Genomic DNA, 23,231 nt, shown 5'->3' on the forward strand with positions numbered 1-23,231 from the left:
AAATGTAAAGCTCTCTAACTCCATATCAGTAGATGATACTAATACTCCACTAAAGAATCAAACTTCTTCATTGTAAAAGGCGATGTGTAAGTTTATACAAATGAACAAATCATAAACAAAAACTTTTCAATTATATATTTAATAGAAGCTATATTCTTTAATCAAAAAGGCACATATGGGCAGCACTAATTGGAGTTAACAGGTCACTCGGAGAGAAGAGAACATGAGACTAGAAAGGGGGAAATGTTGGGGGAACTGAGGAGGAGGTGAAGGGAAGAAATGGGGATGCATATGATCATAATTCTCTGCATACATATGTGAAAATCTTTGAAAATAAATATAAATCCTTAAAAAGTATTAAACTTAAAAAGAAAATACACAGTAAGTATTAAAATGGTGAAACTATAGTTAATTTTCCTGTTTTTAAAATGTTTAATGATATAATACTTTGTAATGAAACATTCGAATTAATTTTGATTTTTACATTTATCAAAAGAAGGTCTCATTAAGTAGCCCTGGCTGTCCTGGAATTCACTACATAGACAAGCTGGCCTCAAACTCAGCTGCCTGTCTGCCTCTTGAGTGCTGGGACCAAGGGCATGTGCCATAATGCTCGGCATTAAAATTAATTTATTAACAAATTTATTTTATGACAAAATATAATTTTTCAGTACAGATTAACTCCAAAGTAAAATTAGGAAAAGGAAAATGTCGACAGCCATGACGACAGAGCTAAGTCCACGAGACTGTTACTACTAGAGTTTGTGTCCAGGAACCTGCCTTTTTATGTTCACACTAATTCCTCAGGGCACAAATAATCAGTCTTCAAAGTCTGTTTGTTAAGAGTTATGGCATCTTTCAATACTTGCATTTTTGATATGCAAAGCCTAACAGTTTAGTATTAGAACAGTTCTTATTCTATACTATAAAATTTTTGCACTGTTCTTTCTTTTATTTGCTCAGTCAACACACATTAACTGATTATTTACTATACACCAAGAACTACCATAAATGCAGAGAATAAAAATGAAAACCAGAGAGACAGGTTTCAGATCTCAGCATGATCAAACTTTTTGTTCTTGTGATAAACAATTTGATTTAGATGTTCAACATCTTTTTTCAGTTTTTATTAGCACATGTCTGATGCCCAAATAATGGGCTTCATTATTTCCTTACAAGTATACTCTGCCCTCTGATCCCATTCATCTTCTGTTACCCCCTCTTCCACTATCCCCTACTAGTTTCCTTCTTGCCAAATAGACGCCCCCACTTTTCGTATTTGATAGACGATAGGCAGACAGATTTAATTCTACAGTCCATATATGAAAGAAAACATGATATTTGTCTTTCTAAGTCTAGCTTATTTCATTTAAAATGATAGTTTCTAGTTCCCCCCATGAACCTGAAAATGACATAATATTGTTCTCCTTCATAGCTTAATAAAACTTAATTGTGCACATATATATTTTCTTTCTCCATTCATCTGCTGATGGACAACTAGGCTAATGTCATAACTTGGTTACTGTGAATAGAGCTGCAATAAAAGGATGTTACATGGCTGGGTGGTGGTGGTGCATGTCTTTAATCCCAGCACTCGGGAGGCAGAGGCAGTGAGTTCGAGGCCAGCCTGGTCTACAGAGCAAGAACCAAAAAAAAACAAAAAAAAAAAACAAAAAAACAAAAAACAAAAAAAAGAGGCTACATGGCTCATTGGTAAATAAAAACTACTAGCATTTATTTTGTCTCTTATCAGCCAATGCATATTTTCAGAGAAAAACTTAAACCCCCTCCCTCCTTTTGTAAATGACAGCAAGAAATAACTCATTTTACTTTTAGGCTCTCCTTTGATAACTCCGATTCCCAATAAATACTGGATACTATGTTTGCCGAGATGAACAAGGCAACCATGACTGCATGTCAGAGTGATGAGAGCCGTTCTGATGGCATCCAACCCTGCTTTGGAGGATGCAATTCCCGTGCAATAAGACCAAGGATGACTTCCTAGTAGAAATGGAGACACTGACACTAAAAGCTGAAGGATGAATACAGTCTTGTACACAAAATTAGAAAGCTTTCCAGGCTGAAAGATAAAAGACTACAGAAAAATCTCATGTCTTTATTATTGTTTTTAATTAAGTGAATTCTTAAAACAGCCAGAGACAGGCTATAAAGGCATCAAGGACCAGAGAATAATTACCACATCTCATCATTTACCTCTAAGGTCAGTTCATCAGGGGCCCGAGCAGTGTACCGCTTGATAACATGGGCAGCACCAACAGCAGGAGTGTTGATGGACGACTCCTCATGAACTAGAAGATGGTTTCCCTTATTATCAATCTACGGGAAAAATCAAGCACCATGGAATGTTTAAAGACATAGGACTTGTCTAACCATACATGAAGATTTAATTTAGAGAGACAATAAGCCCCAAAAGTCTTTTAAAAAGAAAAAAAAAAAAAAACATAAATGAGAGCCAGCAAGACAACTTAGCAGGTCAACACACTCGCCAACAAGCCTGAACTGAACAGATTAAGTCTGAGCCCTCTGGACCCACACGATGGGAGGAGAGAAGTAACTTCTGCAAGTTGTCTTCTGATTTCCACACAGGCTCTGTGCCACGTGTATGTACCACCCCACAAACATAACAAAAATCTTTAAAACCCTATTACTTATTAGGTAGCTAATATATGGCAATAACTGTGCTGTGCATATAATGTGTAGGATTTTACTTAATTCTCATAATTCCCAAATATACTATCATTACCTTCACTTAAAGGTAAAAATGAAAAATTGGAGAGAGTTACATAATTTTAGAGAAATTAAATTATTTCTCCAGTATTACTCAACCACCAAAAGCAAAGTCATGGTTTTAGTGTAAGCAGGTCTGGCTCAGGGTTCCACTTCCCTCTTTCCTTGTATCTCAATTTTTATGGGGAGGAGAGAATATATATAATTCTACATATACAAACTAACAGTAAATATCTTAAGACACTGTTAAGTTGGGACCTCTAAAAGGCTGTTTGTTCATAAATAAAAATATTTTTAATAACAAATGAAAAACAAATAGCTTACTAATTGTATATATTAACATAATGCTATATAACAAGATAGGTCTTTTATAAGCAGATCTATAAAAGTTATTAAATTTTATCTAAAATCTGCATTAAATCTTTTATAAATAGATTTATAAAATATATTAAAATTATTTTTAACTGAAGAGAAAGATTTAATATTAGAATATCAGGTATCATGCCAGAGAGATGGCTCAGCATTTAAAAGCACTGGCTGTTCTTGTAAAGATGAACTCCCAGCACCCATATGGTGATTCATACCATTTGTAACTTCATTTGGGGCACCAGGCACACAAACAGCACACATGCAGACATGCATACACATTAAAATTAAAATTATCAGATATCAATTCTCCTGGAAGATGAGAAGATACTTTATTTCTTTATTTGTGAAACTCATCAATTATCAGGTTACTAATAAATTCCTTAAGAAAATCATTTTAGAATAAACTTTCATCAGAGATAATTAGACAGATACCTCCATCCAGGTAAGGGCAGGCCCACAGTTGATCTTGTTGCCAGCAATAGTTGAGAGGCGTGATAGGTAAGCCATAAGCATCTGAGTAACCGACTGAAAAGAAAGACTCACTGTAACTCAGAGGAAAGAGCAACTCTCTGCTTTTTGCAAATTGGTTATTTTCAGAAGAAAAAAAAAACCCACAGATCTTTAGGCTTTTAATAATTACATTGGGTGGGCATGGTGGCACACACCTTTAATCCCAGCACCCAGGAAGCAGAAGCAGGGGGATTTCTGTGAGGCCAGCCAGGACTGCACGATGAGACCCTATCTCAAAAACCTAAAAAATAATAGCTATAGGGAATTCTTCACTAAGTTACAGAAGATTATCACTGAAACGATAGCATTTTTTTACAGAATAATTCAGCCACTGTCTATTGTGGGATTTTCAGCTTTTACCATCTTATCATCAAGGGCCACACTGCACAGGTTCTAATCTTATGACTTTCTTCTTCTATTTTTATATTGAAAACACAAAAGGTATTTTTTTAAATAGACATCTGTGGTTTTTCTGTCTAACTTTCCCCATGTTTCTCTTTACTTCCCATGGCTATAATCTCCCATGCATACACTGTACAGGAGCAGCTGTATTCATGTGATCCTGCACCACAGTACAGCTCCCTGTTCTGGGACATGACAGCCCAAGGCAGACCCACGACAGAGAACCCAAGTCTTTCTAGCCTGTTCACCCTCCACTTCCTGGTACAGAGGCCACCGGAACAGCTAAGCTCCTGCCCCTGCCCCTGCCTTTCCTCCCGACCTTACATGTCCACCACAGTGGACTGAACCTCTCTGGAAATAAGATAAGGTTTCTGGGTTGGTTGTTTTGTTCTTGGTATGTGTGTGTGTGTGTGTGTGTTGTTGTTGTTTTGGTCAGGATATTTTGGCACAGCAACAAAAAAAGAATAGAGACAGAAATTCATACCAAAAGTGGAGTTCTTGCCATGCTAAATCTGACAGTCTTGATTTTAGTACTTTGGAACTGGTTTCTAAGAGGAATGTGGTAGAAGAGTTTGGAAATTTGGGGTAGGAAGACCTAAAATGCTGCAAGCAGAAATGAACCAGCCATTCTAGTAAGAGTTCAAAAGTTCAGAATGCTCAAAAAGAAAGAGAGAAAAAGAAAGGTACACTGTGCAGGCCCAGCCCAGGAGGTTTCAGAGAGGAGTCTATGAGAACTAGACTAGAGGTCATGTGGGTTATATTCTGGCAGAGTACAGGTGCATTCTGCCTGTGTCTCAAGAACTGGAGGCTGAGTTCAAAAGCAATGGCATAAGTGGATGGGCAGAGGAACTATGAAGGCAGACATTCGAGGCTATGTTGTGATTACTGCTCTCTGCTCTCATTCAGATCTTCAACATCAGAGAGTAAGAAGCAGAACACAGAGAAATTAAATAATATGGTTTCCTGAGGAAGGCCCTGCGAGCAAGCTTAAAGCTGTAAACAAGGGGAATGTAAATGACAAAGATCTGTAACTCATAAAGGAATTAGCGCCATTAAATAGAAACCTCCTATTCTGTACAGGAAGAAAGTATCCTGAAAGGCAGGACCGCACTCACCAAAGTTACAAATGTGAAAATGCAAATTTATTGGAAAGCAAAGAGCCTAGGCTGAAAATGCCAAAGGAGTTTCCTACCTGTGGAAAGCAACTGCCCAGGAAGTGCTTCCCCAGTCAGCACACAGACGCTGTTAAACTGGGGTCCAACATGCATAAACAAACCTCAAACCCACCAGGAACCTCCCCCACTCCTTGGCGACTAACTTTCATAGAGCTGGAAAGTACTGTGTAGGCTTGGACTGAGGTGTGAGATTAACAGAGAGAAGACATTAGTGCTCTTACTCTGAGCTGGGCTTTGTATGCTATGACACCTACACACCAGGTAAGAAGTACTCACTAGTTCAATAGTGATTCAACTGCTAAGGGATAGATAAGTACTTTCTGATTGTACTAGATGTCTTCTTCACAGGAGGGAATTTCATGTCTGGTACAAAAGCCCTGTGTCAAAAGCCCACACATGGCTTAGAAAGCCACAGACCCTAAGATATTACGTGTTACTGTTATTTTGCCAAATGGTCATGATGTCTGTCAAACTGCCTTCTAAATATTTATATGAATACCCATAGATGGGGGGCAGTGCTTTTAACATTGGCTAGAGAAGCTGCTCCCCAGCCTGGCAGCAGTATGTAGACAGTGGTCAAGTGTTAAGAAGCAGCAGATTGTTCAGCACTTAGGGAGACATCTTTATCAAGTACCCCTCCCCCATGTCCTTGCAGGCTCAGAGAAGAGTACAGAAGAGGAAACAGAGTTTAACTGCACTCATCACACTAGCTGTGTTGTTTGCAGAAGACCTACACAAGGTCAAACTACCAAAATTCCAGCATAGATGGGGGAGACGATGTCAAGTCCCCAATTCCTTACTGAGGAGCAAATGCAATTGACAGATTTAGGGGAAGGGGAGAGAATCATTCTTCATGGAGAGTGTGGCCACTGGTAAGTTTCCAATGCTGCAATGGATGGCACACACTCATGTACACCACGAACTAGACTTGGTGGGTTATCAAAAAAGGTGTGGAGGGTATGGGGAAAGTGGAAGGGAAATAAAGGGATGTATTTATTCCACTGTATCCATGTGTGAAATTCTCAAAGATTTTTTTTAAATTTAGATAATGCTATCAAAAACAAAACTACCCCAAGAGGGCCAAGTTCCACCTGAGGAGGCAGAACTTGTCAAGAGTCATCTATGTGGTGCTAGTTTTGCAGGCATGGAAGATGTAAGACTGAGGAATTCAAACTCTGGCTCCACAGTTCCTGAGAGCCATGAAGCCAAGCAACAAGTGGAAAGGTCAGATCCTCTGCAGAGAGGCACCCAAAGGCCACTGTGTGAAGCTATGCAAGTAAAACTTGCTGAGAGGCCAAATCATGTGATATCCACTGAAGAAAGCTGCACTCATGAAGTAGAGCCAGTCCTAGAGAAAGGCTATACCTGCTGTGGGCAGCAGAGCTGGAGGGGTGGGGCTGCCTAAGTTACTGGTAACCCCCGTTACCAGTCCCAGATGCTAGATACTGAGCTACAGGATTTGGTGTTTTCCCTGATGGATTTTAGTCTCACTTTGGTCAAGTCTTTCTTTGCTCTGTCCCATTCGTCCCCATTGGAATAGGAATGTTTACTCTGCCATTATATGTTAGTATTATGTCAATTCAATTTTTGATTTTGCAGGGCATCGCACTTAAGTCTCAGGGGGGAAAGATGGGCATTTGAAGTGCTGGTACTGTCAAAGAGTATGAGGACTTTTGAAGTAGAACCAAATGCATTTTGCATGAAGAGATGGCTATGAAACAGGGCCAATGACAGAATGTTGCTGCTTGGACGTAAACTGTCTTCCATATTCTAGTATGTTTCAAAACTGGCTTCCCAGATGGTGGTGCTGTCTGGAAGGTTGTAGAACCTTCAGGAGGTGGAGTCTGCTGGATGAAATAGGTCACTAGGGCAAGCCTTAAGGCTTTATAACCCACATCTACTTCCTGTTCACCATCTGCATGGAATATGACGGGCCAGCCTTCTGCTCCTGGCTCCATGACTTCCCTGCCAGCTGCCATGTCTTCCTTGACATGACAAACTGTATCTCTTTGAAAGGGGAAGCGAAAGCAAATCCTTTCTTTCTCAGGTTGCTTTTCTTAGGTTATTTTGTCACAGCAACAGAACAATAATTAAGACATGTATGAGGCTTTTCACTCACTCCGTAACATTTAATGGAGCCTCCTAGAATGGAAAACATTGCTTTCTTTAGCTCTAAGAAGATTTTTAGATTAATTTTTAATTATTACTTTACATCCCCTCTCCTCCTATATCTCCTGTGAGTAAGGACTACTCTGTACCTATTCTCTACAATTCCAAATGTCTTCTCACAACTTCTTAACTTCCTGACCCTTCCAGGGGCTATATATACTTACGATGTGGTACCCCAGCTCATTAATTCTCTATAGCCATCTCCTTTATGTATGTAGTCCAGTTACTCAGATCTGCTATTATTGATGTACATGATATTTTATTTCGAAGGTTTGATTATTTTATTTTACAATAGCATGCTCTCATTTTTCATGGATGTATTCTCCCCCAGAAGTGATAGTCTTACTTGCAAAGGCCTTCTGCAATGTCCTGGGCTACTCTGTTTACTCTGTGTTTGTGGCTAAGATTCCTACTCATCCTATGCTACAATCATCCTATATAAGGGTTGTGACTGTATTTTGTTTTCCCATAAAATGTACCTCACTTACTTTCAAATATGACTCACAATTTTTATTCCAATTGTACTTTTTATTATTGGCGTGATAAAGAATTTCTTCTTTATACAATGGTTACAATTGCTTCATGTTTTTAGAAATTGTGCAGAAGTAAAAGTGAGTGCATAGACAGACGCAGCCTGCCATGACAACCCAGCAGCACCACTCCAAGGTGCCTCTCACTAGTTAACTCTTTCACACCTTTGGCTTTTGTATTTCCACACTCTCTGGAAGAATGGTCTGTTAACATATATTGGCTATCAACATCATCATGAGGTTTTCCCACCCTCCTAAAATATTTGCTGAGACTTGCTTATTTCTCAACATCCTCATAAGTCTCTCTTCTCAAGTAAGCAATCCCAGAAATGATCCGAGGTGCTCTTCTATTCCACGCTGACAAAAACTTTGGCTAATTCCGAGGTGTTAGTATTTCTGCAGGGTTCTACATGGGTTACCTCAGGACTATCCTTCAGCATGTCAGATCGGGGAAGCTCTGAGAGCTGGGAGAATCGACGGTCATAAATGCAGAGATGAAGATGTTTATCAAGTACTCGAAAATCTTCATAACTTCTTTTAACAATCCAACTTTTGCCCTATGGGTAAAGAACAAAATTCCAATAAATTCATTCTTCTTCAAAATGTTAAAGATTAGGCCTTTATTCTCTAATGGTATCTTATTCATGAAATTGTGTGTTTCCTAATAAGTTTCTGTTGACTTAAGTTCTGCTCCAAACACTCCAGTGAATCACATTATAACGAATGGTCAACACTTACACAAATAAGATCGAGCCTGCCATTAGTCCTCTCCCTACTATTTCCAGAGTCTTCTGCTACTCACTGAACTAACTGCTGGGGTAAGACAGCATGTGACTCTCAATCTACAGAAAGAACCAATGAATAACTTAAGGCAACAGGATATTTCCGAAAAATAAAATTCATTTATTGGTTAGTTAGTATGGTAAAGGAAGCAGGGGCTCCTTAAAGAACAAGAGAAAGAAAAGCAAGAAGTAGCATTTGGGAGAGTCAATGTGGATGTGCATATGGGCTGGTCAGTACCCTCTCCCAAATGTGGAAGGGTAAGCTGGACCACACCTCTCCTGCAGCCCTTACTTTCCCCTCCCTTCTCAGCCTAGCCTAGTAGTTCTCATTAACGCCTAGTAATTTGAAGCATCCAATCAGAATGTATGTTGCCATTATGCTGGATATCAAAAACAAAAGGACTTGAAAACTAGAAATCCTGCTATATTATCACCAACATTAATCCTAGAAAATAAACTCAAAATCAAAACTACTAAACTACACTTCTGACAAGGCATTAAATTCAGAAGATACAAAGAATTCAACTTAATTATAGAGTAATAATAATCTGATTAAAAATGGGCAGTAGCCCTAAATAAACAATTCTCAAAAGAAGGTAAACAAAGAACCAATGGGTACATGAAAAAATTATCAGTATCATTAACTGTAAGCGGAATGCAAAATTAAATCTACAAAAAGGCATCATCTCAGCCGGGTTAGAATGCTTATCACACTAAGCAGGCTAAAGGAGACAAATACTGGAGAGGACATGAGGAAAGGAAATCTTTGTGTGCTATTGGTGGGAATATAAATTTGTCTAGTTGCTATGTAAACAGTATGGAAGTTCCTCAACTATATAAATGGATATATATATATATATATATATCCTATCCCAATACTGGGCATATACCTTAAGTAACTGGCATCATATGTCAAAGAAATACCTATATTCCTGTTTAAAGACCAAATCAAGAAAACAACCTAAATGCTGTATATGGATAGAGTATTATTCCATTATATAACCCACTACACATTCCATTACATATTACACTTACACACACACACACACACACACACACACACACACACACACACACACAGGAATAGTATTCAGCCTTAAAAGAAAAGGCATTTGTAATAAGGATGCTATAGACAGCTGAATGGCAGTTATCAGAGGCTGAAGATGAGTGTGCAGAAAGAAATCAGGAGGTAATGGTAAACAAGGTAAAGTTGTAGATAGACAGAAGGGGGCTGGAGAGATGACTCAGTGGTTAAGAGCACTGGCTCTTGAGGAGGACCAAGGTTCGGATCCCAGCAACCACATGGTGGCTCACAACCACCTGTAATTCCAGTTCTAGGGGCTACAATGCCTTCTTCTGTCCTCCACAGGTATACAGGTACACAGATGACAAACAGATATACATGCACACAAAGCATTCATACACAAAAAATAAAGATTTTTTTTAAAGTGGTAAGCACTAAAAGTGGAAAACAAACTAAGAATGGAATTATGAAAATATGGCTAGTCTGGTCCCCTTGGTATGGTTTTTCTACACAGATATCTAAACTATATCTTTAAAAAGAATTCTAAAGCAGGGCATGGTGGCGCACACCTTTAATCCCAGCACTTGGGAGGCAGAGGCAGGCAGATCTCTGTGAGTTGAGGCCAGCCTGGACTACAAAAGAGTTCCAGGACAGCCAGGTAGAGCTGTTATACAGAGAAACTCTGTCTCGGAAAAAAAAAAAAAGAATTCTAAAACATACTTTGGGGAGATGACTCAGCAGGTAAGAGCACTGGCTGCTCTTCCAGAGGACCTGGGACCCACCCACATGACAGCTCCCAACTGTCTTATTTTTCTAGTTCCAGAGGATCAGATGCTCCCTTTGATACACACACAACAGGTAAAACTCACACACACATAAAATAAATAAAATTAAAAGGAAAAAAATGCAAGGATGAAACAGATCGATCTACTATTGCAGTTAAAAAGTTTAACTGGTGTTGGGATTTAGCTCAGTGGTAGAGCGCTTGCCTAGCAAGAGCAAGGCCCTGGGTTGAGTCCTCAGCTCTGAAAAAAAAGGAAGTTTAACTGTATCTGCATCCCAGGTGGGCAGCTCTAAAAAGTAGCTGACTCAGTCACCAGAATATAACTGACCATGTAGACGACTAACAGGCAGATCACATGTGTTTCTCAGATTCACCAAACACTTAATGCCACATTCTGGGGTATAAAACACACTAAAGTAAGTTTAAAGGGACAGAGACCACATGTTTGCTCTCAGTCCATTAAATACACTATACTGTTTAAAAGGACAGAGACCATATACTGTTTGCTTTCAAGCTGCTAAGAATACATGTCTACAACTGAAAACCAGAGGTTAGTAAAACAAAGCCAATTCTTTGAAAACATCAATAAAGTTAATGAGCTTCTAGTCAGTTTAACTGAAGAGGAGAGGTGGATGGGGAGAAAGGAAACAAACTGCTAACATAAGAAATAAAGTAGAGATGGAGCTAGAGATGACAGACAGCAAAGGAAAATACGAGCAACTTCGAGCCTGTCAAACCCACACACAAGGAAATACACCATTTGATTAAATGTATAGATATGTAAGCTATTGAGTCAATATTTAATACATTTCAAAAACAGCAGCAACCACTAATGAGTTCACCAATAAATTTTACCAAATACCTAAGGCAGAAATTATACCACATATCTAGAATCTGTTCCAGGAAACAAAAGAAGAGAGGACACTTCCTAAATCAGCCTGCAAGGCTAACATTAGCTTACTTGCAAAACTAGACAAGAGCTTGTTATCCAAAATACACAGAGAATTCCTAAAAACAGAAATAGAAAAGCCTAATTTAAAAAGCATAAAAAAGAACTAACAAATACCTCACCAAAAAGATACAGATAAGAAAAAAATAAGCATTTGAGAAATTGCTTATGGCATCACCTGAATGTGTTCAAGTTTACTGAGCAAAAATTCTTAAACTGGGCTGGAGAGATGGCTCAGAGGTTAAGAGCACTGACTGCTCTTCCAGAGGTCCTGAGTTCAATTCCCAGCAACCACATGGTGGCTCACAACCATCTGTAATGAGATCTGGTGCCCTCTTCTGGCCTGCAGTCATACATGCTGTATACATAATAAATAAATAAATCTTAAAAAAAAAATACTTAAACTAAAGATCTTATATGATGAGCAGACATCAAACAAGAACTTTAAAGTAAGCCTTTGTTTTTTATATTTGTAATCTGAGAAGTATAAATAAAACACTTTCTGAGAAGTATAAATGAAATAATAATCAGAATATTTTAGTTTAATAATATTGTAAAGGAACAACGCAAAATCCTTCATTATACTTTTAACAATTATAGTTTTCTACTAATTTTTATCTTAAGTTATCAATGAAAAGTAATCACTACCATTCAATGATGTAAAAAATTAGAAATTCTTAACAAGTCTGAGAAAACAAGAAAATATTTGCTTTCCTTTCTGAGAGCAGTCATTGCCCATGTTTTTAGAGTTCTTTTGTTTGAGAAAAGTTAATCTGAAAAATGACAGCTGCTATCATGAAATTCAGGAAAAAGAAAGAAACACAACCTAAATCCTAGGCTGGGCTATGCTCGAATGCAGAACCTGATACAATTCTCAGCACCTGTGAACAACAGCTTACTCATCTGTGCAAGAGAATGATAACACCTCCATCTCATCTAAACTGCACCAAGTTTAAATCAGAAGCCCTGCAATCTGCCTGCGTGGTTTGCTCACACAAAGATGCTCTCTAAATGTTAACACTTGATTGACTGTGGTAGTAACAGTGTTTGCTAAGTGGACTGAGTTGAGAGGAGTTATTTAATACAAGGAATGCATTTCTGTGGTGGAATGTCAAGCATGAGAACACCAGAGTACAGGAGATATTTTGAGACAGGGAGGCATTCCCTTGAAACCAGCTGTCTGCTCCATTACCGTGACAAAAAAAGACCTGAGATTACTGTAATGTTTATATTTTATCTTCAGAAAAGATAAACTAATAAATCTGAATGAATTTTAGTTACAGTGAAAGTGTAGTTAGGGTCTTTCAATAAAGCTTATTAATGTCTGGGGCTGGAGAGATGGCTCCACAGTTAAGAGTGCTTACTGCTCCTCCACATGACAGGAAGTTGGTTCCCGGCACCCATATTACAGTTGTGAACTGCTTGCAACTCCAGTTTCAGGAGATCCCACACCCTCTGGCCTCTGTGTGCACCTGTGTGCGTGTTACACATATAAATTCATGTCACCACACACGCACACACACAGATGAAAATAAGTTAAAAAAAAGGATTATTAATATCATTAGAATAAAATATTGCTTATTTTATTAAACAACAATTATCCTTCTACCAAGGAAACTATAATTTAGAAGAGATCAAAAAGAGATTTTCAGCTGACATGTTAGAATAAATATGATTAAATTTGTCACTTTAAAAACTGATACTGAGAGACTGCCGCACTGACTTCAAAAGTGGCTGTACAAGTTTGCACTCCCACCAGCAATGTTGGAGTGTTCCCCTTGCTCTACATCCTCTCCAGCATGAGCTCTCACTTGTGTTTTTGATCCTAGCCATTCTGACAAATGTAAGATGGAATGAATCTTACATTTTTATTTGCATTTCCCTAATGGCTAAGAATGCTGACATCTCCTTAAGTGTTTCTCGGCCATTTCAGATTCTTCTGTTGAGAATTCTGCTTGGATCTGTATCCCATTTTTTAATTAGATTATTTGGTTTGTTGATATCTAGTTTCTTGAATTCTTTATATATTTTAGAAATTAGCCCTCTGTTGAATAGGAGGTTGGTGAAGATCTTTCCCTATTCTGTAGGCTGCTGTTTTGTCCTTGATGGTGTCCTTTGCCTTACAGAAACTTTTTGATTTCATGAGGTCCCATTTATTGTCAGTCTTGGTGTCTATGATGTTGGTGTTCTGTTCAGGAAGTTGTCTCCTGTGCCAATGCATTAGAGATTATTTCCCACTTTCTCTTCTATCAGGTTCATTGTATCTGGATTTATGTTGAGGTCTTTGATCCACTTGGACTTGAGTTTTGTGCAGGGTGATAGATACAGCCACTTTGGAAGTCAGTGTGGCAGTTAATCAGAAAAGTAGGAATCAATACACCATAAGACCCAGCTATACTACTCTTGGGCATAGACCCAAAGGATGTTCAATCACATACCACAAGGACACTTCCTCAACTATGTTCATAGCAGCTTTATTTGTAATCACCAGAACCTAGAAACAACCTAGATGTCCCTCATCTGAGAAACTGATAAAGAAAATGTTTTACATTAACAATGGAGTATTACTCAGCTGTTAAAAACAAGGACACCAGGGAATTTGAAGGCAAATAGATGGAACTAGAAAAAAAATCATCCTGAGTGAGGTAACCCAGACCCAGACAAACACTGCAGGTACTCCCTCATAAGTAAATATTAGCAGTAAAATAAAAGATGACTATGCTACAATTCACAGGCCCAGAGACTAGGTAACGAGGAGGATTCATGGAGGGGGGGGGGTGCGGGGGGGGGGGGGAGATGCCTGGATCTCCCTGAAATGGGAAAATAGAAGAGATATATGAGTGGACTGAGGGAAGGTGGGTGGGGACGGAAACATGGGCAATCAGGTTGGGGGGGTCAGAGGGAGAGAGTACTGAAAGAGACTACTGGAAAGAGGGGGCATTTTGGGGTCAGGTAAAAACCTGGCACAAGGAATCTCCCAGGAATCTACAAGGATGACCCCTGCTAAGACTACTAGCAATACCGGATATGTAGTCTGAATTGGTCATCTCTATAACCAGATTGGTGCCTAACCTAATTGTCATCAGAGAGGCTTCATCTGACAACTGATGGAAACTGATGCAGATTCACGGGCAAACAGTAGGCAGAGTTCAGCGAATCCTGCAGGAGAGGGGGAGAAAGGATTGTAGCAGCCAGAGGGATTGCAGGTATCTACAAGAAAATCCACAGAATCAATTTACTAGGGCTCACAGGGGCTCACAGAAACTAAACTGACAACTAGGGAGCCTACATGGGCCTGACCTAGGCACCCTGCACATATGTTACAGTTGTGTAGCTTGGTCCTCTTGTGGGACTCCTGAGAGAGGTAAAAGGGCTGTCTCCGACTCTTTTACTGGCTTTTGGGACCCTACTCCTCATACTGGGATATGTTTACAGTACAACCCACACCAGAAAATGATAAAGAAATTGCCAAAACAAAACAGCCAACCAAACTACACTTGGGTTCGAATCTTGGTACCTCTTTGATTTTATTACATTGTGGAGGATACTATTATCCCCAAGTCTTGGTTGCATTACTTACAAGACAAAAACTAGACCATCTATCTCACAGAGCTGTTGTATGAATGAAACGACATAATATATGTGATATAACTAGGCACATAATCCATCAAGAAACGCCAATGGATTTTGGTTCATTCTGTATAGAAGACACAGTTTACACTGCTAGACTCATAAGTTTAAAAAAAATAAAAAACTGTAAAGAGCAGACAAAGATACATTTCAAGGGTTCAAAGACGATACCCAAAGAAATTAGTGTCACAACCTACAGAAAAGAAAAAGACTTGTCCATTTAATTTGTTACCTTCTAAGCTAATAAAACAAGAGAGAATATAAGATGACAGATCAAGAATTTTAGATAAATAAAAAGAACTTGGGGCTGGAGAGATGGCTCTGCAATTACCATTGGCTACTCTTGCAAAGGACCTGGGTTCATATTCCAGCATCCATATGGCAGCAAGCAGCCAGTTCCAGGGGATCCAATGCCCTCTTCTGACCTCCAAGGTCACCAGACATACTTGTGATTCATATATATACATGCAGGCAAAACACTCATACACATATAAAATTACTTATTTTAAGAATTTTAAGTACATGTTGTTAAAATGTAGAAGTTAGCAGAGGTATGAAATGCATGAATGTTCTTGAAAGAGAATACATCAGTATAAGTCTGTTTCCTGTCACTGTGGTAAAATACTCTTAACAAAAAGCAATTTAGGACAGAAACAGCTTTTTTAGCTGACAATCCCAGGTTACAGTCCATCACTGCAGGGACATCAAGGTAGCAAGCACTTACAACAGCGGGCCATGCCATATCCACAGTAAAGAATAGAGAGAGAACAAATGAATGATGCCTACTATTTAACTTACCTTTTCCACTCTGACACAGTCCAGGACTCAAAGGAATGAACAGTGCTGCCCACGATGGCCTGGGTCTTTCCTACATCAATTTACCTAATCAATTCCCAACAGAAATGCCCACAGGGCAAGCTGATCTAGACAATTCCTCATTGAGACTCTCTCGCCTGGTGATTCTAGACTGTGTCAAGTTGACAATTAAAACTAACCATGGCAGTGTGAAATGATGATCTCATCTTGCTATCGACTTCTCAGTTTTTCCAATCTATTCTTGACTGAACATTTCAAGGAAGTAGAGGTGAAAACAGCAGTCAGAGAGCTGAATTCTGTCCAGCTCCAGCTGCTGGGACTCCGTATGGCTTAGGACAGCTACTCTACTACTGTGAACCTCAGTTTCCTTGCTTGCAAAATTAAAGGGTTCAGTAGTGAGGCTGTCAATTATTTTTTAAATTCTCATTTAAAATAGCTTATGGCTGGCATATGTGGTGAGACTACTGAACTAAGCCATGGGATGCTTCAGTAATTACATACAGCGAGGCAGAGAAGAGACGAATGGCATCATTATCACATAATAAATTATCAGTCTGGTATAATAAATACTATTAACAACTGATCCAAAATGTTTTAAGCAGTTTGATAGGACATTTACAATGAGGAAACTATCTAATATCTAGGTCAGCAATGCACGGAAGTACAATCATGCAACAATTATGCATTTAAAGTTGGTTGATAATAAGAAGAGATGCTAAGATGTGTTAGGCTGCAGGGGAACTGAAAATTTGATTCCAGACATCCTAACTATGTTTTATGAATAAAGAACACAAGATTTCTATTCATATATTAATAGTACTGGTTTATTAGAACAGTATTTAATATTTGCATTTAAAAATCAATTTAACCATTTTTCTTAATATGGCCAAACCTCAAACCAGCAAGGGCCTATCTGAGACTTTTCTGATTTTTCTTTTTCCTTTCTTCTCTTTTATCAGGTCTCATCAATCATATGAAGCTAGTTATTCACATTCTGTTTCACCACCAAAAATAAAAGTCCTGGTTTTGGCTCACCCAAATCACCAAGATTAAAGAGGGGTTTATGTGTGCATAAGTGTGTGTGTTTGTGTGTAGTAAATTTTAAAAGTATATAGCCATGAACAGGACTTGGGCAAATGACCTCTTGGACCCAGTCTCAAATGTACAGGCTACTCTTCTGTCGTTTATCTATTCTAAGAAAAGATGGGAGGTTGTTCCAAACCCTTTAGTTTATGTATCACTAAGCGCTATTTGCTTCTATTCCCTAAAAGAAAAAAAAGGATCAAATGCAAATGTTCATGTCTTGTTTGTTACCACAGCCATGAAATAAGAAAGTAGCTCTCTAAACAAAAGCATTTTATGAAATGTTACATGGAACTTAGAACTTTGTTGTTTCTCCAAGAAACTGTGGTGACATGCAACAAAACACATCTTGATTATATAGAAGCTGAATTCTATTTCCAATTCTATGTTTTTAACATCTAAAAATAAAAGTACTTAATTTTAAAAATTTTTGTTTAAAACCAAAACTAAGAATTTACATATTCCTCATATAATATAAACAACAGAATTTTTCAGACTTATTAACTTTTAACTTCATGAACATGATTACTATGTTTTTAAAAATACAGAAATTCCGTATCTTCCTTTCTCCCCCAAACTAAAAATTAAGTGCAGAATAAAGTCCTCCTTCCCAACATTTGCTTTCCAATCACCAATTCATCAACAGGCAAAAGGCTCTGTGAGTGTAGAATAAGTGAATCTAAAATATGCTTACGCTCAATGTTTACTAGATGAAGAAATTTCTGATTTCAAATGGCATATTTTAAATCTCATTATGAGCCAGCTATGATGAATATGTCTAATATGAACAGTCAAGAAGCAGCAAGCTACAAAACTATGCATACTCTCTGTTACACCATTGCGCAGTGGTTTGCAACCTTCCTAATGGCGTGACCCTTTAAACACTTTCTCATGTTATGGAGACCTCCAACTATAAAATTATTTCACTGCTACTTCATGACTGTAACTTTTCTACTGTTACGAACTGTAAGTATCTGATATGCAGACTATCTGATATGAGACCCCCAGGCTGAGAACCACTGCTAGAAGAACCTGAAGCCGAGCCAAATGGCCTCTTCTCTCAAGACAAAATGATCAACAACTCACTTTTTTAGTCAATACATTTCATTGCTTTTGTAATAAATACTTTTACTTAAACTTGCATATTAAAACTGATTCTGTGGAACTCATCATAGCTTAACTCTGGTGTTTAGAAATGCTGATACAAAAAGCTAACAAGTACAGTGTTAACATTCACTGTTACTCAATACTCCAAAGCACCAGAAACTTGTACAAATTACTCAGAAGGCACACAACTGTAACTTCAAAGGTGCATTATATGATGACACTTTTTCCTTTTAAAAAGATACCAATTTGTTTTCTTGCAATAGTTACTCCCAGCCCAATCACATTTCAATTAATTTCATTTCTTTTTGTAGATTATAAGCTTTTAGGCAATGTGAGGAATACATTGCAGTAAGCAATTTAATAATCACTCTGGACAATTAACTCTATGTAGAGGATGTATCTCCAGAATTACCTGACAGGCAATCTGCACGAGGTAGACCAGCTCTTTAGATTCACAGCCGTTTTTCATTACTTCATTCTGCTCTTCTGATAGTGAAAGCTGTGTCATAGAAGAAAAGGAACAAGAAAGTCATGATTCACATGTATTCTCAAATGAGAATACACTAAGCAGACAATAATGCCTGGACCCACACATCAAGTTTATGTAGGATGTGCCTGATAGAAGTCTATAGCTTAGCAGGTAAATTCAGAATTCAGAATTTCAAAAAGTATATTTTCATGAATTCCCTTTGTGCCTTTTATCTAACTAGCACAACTGCACAAAAGCATAAGCAATTTACTGTTACATAATCAGGTCTTCGTTCCCTTTATTTATTTATTATGCACAAAAGCATTCAACTGTAAACTGAGAGATGCCATGACAAGTTTAAAAATAGCCCAGCCTATTGTAGGGAAAGAAAACTGGCTGCCCAGAGAATGGTTTAGCCTATAGCCATGTTTAATTTCAGACTTACCATCTGGGTCTGAACATTGGCTTTTATTTTATTTTTATATGAATAAGCTGGAAGCATACAGAAGCTATAAGGTCTCATATGAAAAACAGATTTATGACTTCTGTTGAAAAAAACAGAAAATTAGCAATATTAGGCCCACACATGAGCATGGGCAACAGCTGAGAACAAACTGTCCTTAGATGAGGCATATATCCAAAGCAGTGTGCTACAGATCTGATTACTCTTTCATATGCCAACATCTAGGCTAAGTATCACTACCCATCATGCTGCCTGTTTTGTTATTTTTGGTGTACTCTATTTGCTTCACAGGTATGTCATGTGGTATACCTGACTCCAATTTGGAAGTGAAATTACTATTCCCTAAAGTAGGACCCTGTGTTCAAAAGTAACAATAAGTGACTGTGTAATACTAATCTCCCTACTTAGTGAAAGATATAATACCTATTCTCAAGTCACATGGCACTCAAGAAATCTTCCACAAATGCCACATGTCATTGTAATTAATGCTGTAAAAAAATGCTCTGCTTATGAAAGTACATTCTCTATGTGAACAGTGTCACAGGAAGTTATTTATTAAAAATCTTCAGATATTAAAAAGTTCACAAGGTAACATGAATAACCTAGTTTCACAGCACAATTGCAGTTTTAAAAAATTAAAGACTTAATAATGAAAAGAAGCCTAAATAATTTCCTGAAAGAGACAAGACTTTTGTTAAGGCAGGAGACAAACATGGGCCTGAATGCCTGATAGAGGTTCCAGAGCATCAAGACTCTTCCCTAGACAGAGAAGTCAGCCAAATCCTGGGAGACTACAGACTCAAGTGACAAACTGTAATTACAAGGCAGAGCAGCAGAAATGACTGATGTCTAACCATCAACTGCTTCCCAAAAGTATGAACCAACGGCATGGAATCAACACATTAAAGACTTAGGAAAAGCAGCAGGATGAGGAGGGACTATGCAAAGTAGGGAGCCTCTTCAAGCAAGGATCTCTATGGCCTAGGAGCACAGTGTTGAAAGACAAGCAGGGCTGAGAAACATCCCTCTGAGGAGATCATGACACTCTACAGCTAAGAATGACAAGGCACCGAGAAGCTGAAAAGGGCCAAGGAAGCCAGCCCAGTCTGTTACAGAGTATAATGCAGCTAGTCCCCAGGGCTTAGGAAGGTGGCAAGGGCGGAGCTTACTGAGCTGCAAAAAGCAGGAAGGCTCTGGAAGCAGAAGGGGTGAGCAAAGAGCTGTGATGGCAGACAATGAGGGTATGCATGCTACACTCAGAGGACTGGAGCTTGGCAGTAAAGAACAGAGACCATATCTCACCAATCTTCACATTTCTCTAAAAGTAACCTCTGTGTAGATTATACCATCGAATATTTAAAGGAACTAATTAAAACTGCTGCAAAGAACAAGCTCTCTACCTGTGGTGGTGAATCTTAGTTGTCAATTTAACTGCATATGGAATCAACTAAAAATCAAGCTGCTGCACACCCTGTGAGGGACTTTCTTGACCAGACTGTCTGAAGCAGGAAGACACACACTAAATGTGAGCAGCACCTTCTGGTGGCAACCCAGATAAAAGGATATGAGAAAGGCAGCTTTGCTTTTTGCATGCTTGCCCCCACTCTTGCTGACAAAATCATCTACACTAATGCTACAGCACTCCTTTTCCAATAACAGAACTGAATGCTTTGGAATGCCAATGCAGACTGAAGACCAGCAACCCTCCAGGAATCTTCCAAGCCTTTAGCACCAGATTGAGACAGCTGAGGCATCCACCCTCATGGATGAACAACTACCAGGTTCTTGGCTTCTCCAAGTGTGAGACAGACACTATGCTCTGTAAGCCAATCCAATAAATGCCCCTTTAATATGTACATTCCTTCTATCAGCTGTGTTCCTTTTGATAACACACTAATATATGAAAAACATGAAAGGAAGGAGCAAGGGAAATAAATTATCAGCAAAACTGCCCTTGAAAAAGAACTCATGGCAGATACGCCAAACAACCACCTTAATGACTCTCAGAGAATCAGAGCAAGATGTGAAGGAAGTCAAGAAAACACTCTATAAATGAAATAAAACATTAATAAGGAACTGTTCTGAACTAAAGAGAAAGCAAAATCAAATTACATAGCTAAAAAGTATAACTGAAATGGAAATTTTACTCGAAGGAGCCAAAGGCAGATCAGAGCAGGCAGAAAAAGAGTCAATGAACTGGAAAACAGAATTATGAAAATGATTGAATCAGAAGAATAGGAAAGAACAAGACTAAAGGACTGAAGAAAAGTACCAACCCTAGTGGAGCACAGGAAACCATCAAATGTATGAATCTGTGTGTATGGGAGTCCAAAAAAAAAAAAAAAGAAAAAGGAAAACAAAAAAGAATTTCAGGAAACAAATATCAAAAACTTCCCAGATTTGATGAATGACATGAATATCAAGATGACAATGAACCTCAATAATATGAACTTAAAGAAACCCACATGAGTCAAACTTCCATAAGATAAAGAATCGTAAAAGCATCCAGAAACTCCATTGGGCTACAGACAAGGAGTCCTTAAGTGACCATCAACCACTCCTCATCAGAACCTTTGGGAGCCAGAGGTCAGGGCATCCAAATGGCCACTCGAGGACAGTTCCAGGGGGTATCAGACACAACGCATTCTGAGAGACTCTTTATCTATACATGTATATAACTGTCTCCAGTTCTGAAGAAGCTGATCTAATATGTCATTTTTTCCCCTCATGGAGTTCTTCTCACCCTGTTGAAAAGTCAGTTTAGAATGGAACACTACAGAAATCAGTATGGAGGCTCCTCAAAAAACTTAAAATAGAACGAACACATGATCTAGTTATACTACTCTTGTGTATCGGTCTGAAGAACTCTAAATCAAAATACATCAAAAACTTGTACATCCTTATTTATAGCTTTACTATTTACAATAGCAAGAAAATGAAACCAGCCTTGATGCTGATTGATAAATGAAGAAAATGTGGCATATGTACACAGTAGAATTTATTCAGCCATTAAAAAATAGACAAGTAAAAACTAAAATCATGACATTTACACGAAATTAGAAACTTGAAATTATTATGTTAAGTGAAATAACCCAATCTCGCAAAAGCAAATATTCTGTTTTAGCTCATACACACAACTTAATTTAAACGTGTGTGTGTGTGTGTGTGTGTGTGTGTGTGTGTGTGTGTGCGCGCGCGCGCGCACACACACGCGCGCTATGTATGTTGATCAGGAAAGCAGGGACTGTGTGAGGGAAGGCCGAGGTACTGGTAGAGATGAGAAACAGAAAGTGTGATGGTATACAAGTAACAGTAAAGTAAACACAGGCAACAACTGTAGCGGAGGAGGGAGGAGGAAGGAGACTGGGAGAGGGAAACAAATGGGAATAAAATATAATGGTGCACATGGATGATGATCCCAGTAATTTAAAAAGAACACCCCAAATTATAATATTTGTAGATACAGAAAAGCTGAGGTGTATTCTCTTTCTAGATTTGTCCTACAGGTAATGCTCAAGGCTGTCATACAGAGTAAAATAAAAGAATAGCACACACTAACACAAAAACATGGAAGAGTAAGAATAACAATAAAAGTAAAAGCATGCGGGCAATTACATAAGCCAGTACAACTGTAATAACTGGTTATGGTTCCACTTGTGTACATATTTAAGAAATTCATCCTTTAAAAAAACCAGTGTAAACAAAAATTTAAAAAACCTAATTACTGGGTTGAAAATACAGCTCAGTTAACAAGTACACATTGGACACATGCAAAGCTCAGAATTCCACACCAGGATCAGAAAAGTAAACAAAACAAGACAAAAGCAATAACAAAAAAAGTTATAATGAAAGCTAGTGATCTTTTAACCTTGGTTAATAACTCTATATTTTGCTTCTTACATAATTTAAGAGGCTAATGCATTTAAAAGAATTATTAAGATCCGTGGCAAAAAAAACTATACTTTTGGTTTTGTGACATCAACAACAAAAAGGAAGCTGTTACAGGAAATTTTGGCGCTATTGATACTGATATAAATATAAAACACTAACGAAACAAGAAAGATATAGAGGGAAATATTTTATGTTTATATATTAGACAATTTAATATTATAAAGCTCTCTCTCAACACTACCTCCTCAAAACAATATACAGAGTCAACACAATCCCTATCAATCTCCAATGACAGTATTTGGTCAAAGTAATCTTTAAAATCAGAGCAAC

The 23,231-nt window shown here is 38.2% G+C and overlaps 1 protein-coding gene across 1 annotated transcript in view; it reads right to left on the reverse strand.

Annotated features, from left to right (window-relative positions):
- The window catches only part of Arhgap32 (Rho GTPase activating protein 32), a 234,977-nt gene that overhangs the window by 81,011 nt on the left and 130,735 nt on the right, over positions 1 to 23,231 (reverse strand). Inside the window, 4 exon segments of the mRNA XM_028879075.2 lie at positions 2,215 to 2,337; positions 3,550 to 3,642; positions 8,323 to 8,460; positions 18,491 to 18,577. Coding sequence (XP_028734908.1) covers positions 2,215 to 2,337; positions 3,550 to 3,642; positions 8,323 to 8,460; positions 18,491 to 18,577 — 441 coding nt within the window.

The sequence above is a fragment of the Peromyscus leucopus genome, chromosome 7 (assembly GCF_004664715.2).
Source record: "Peromyscus leucopus breed LL Stock chromosome 7, UCI_PerLeu_2.1, whole genome shotgun sequence".
NCBI lineage: Eukaryota > Metazoa > Chordata > Mammalia > Rodentia > Cricetidae > Peromyscus > Peromyscus leucopus.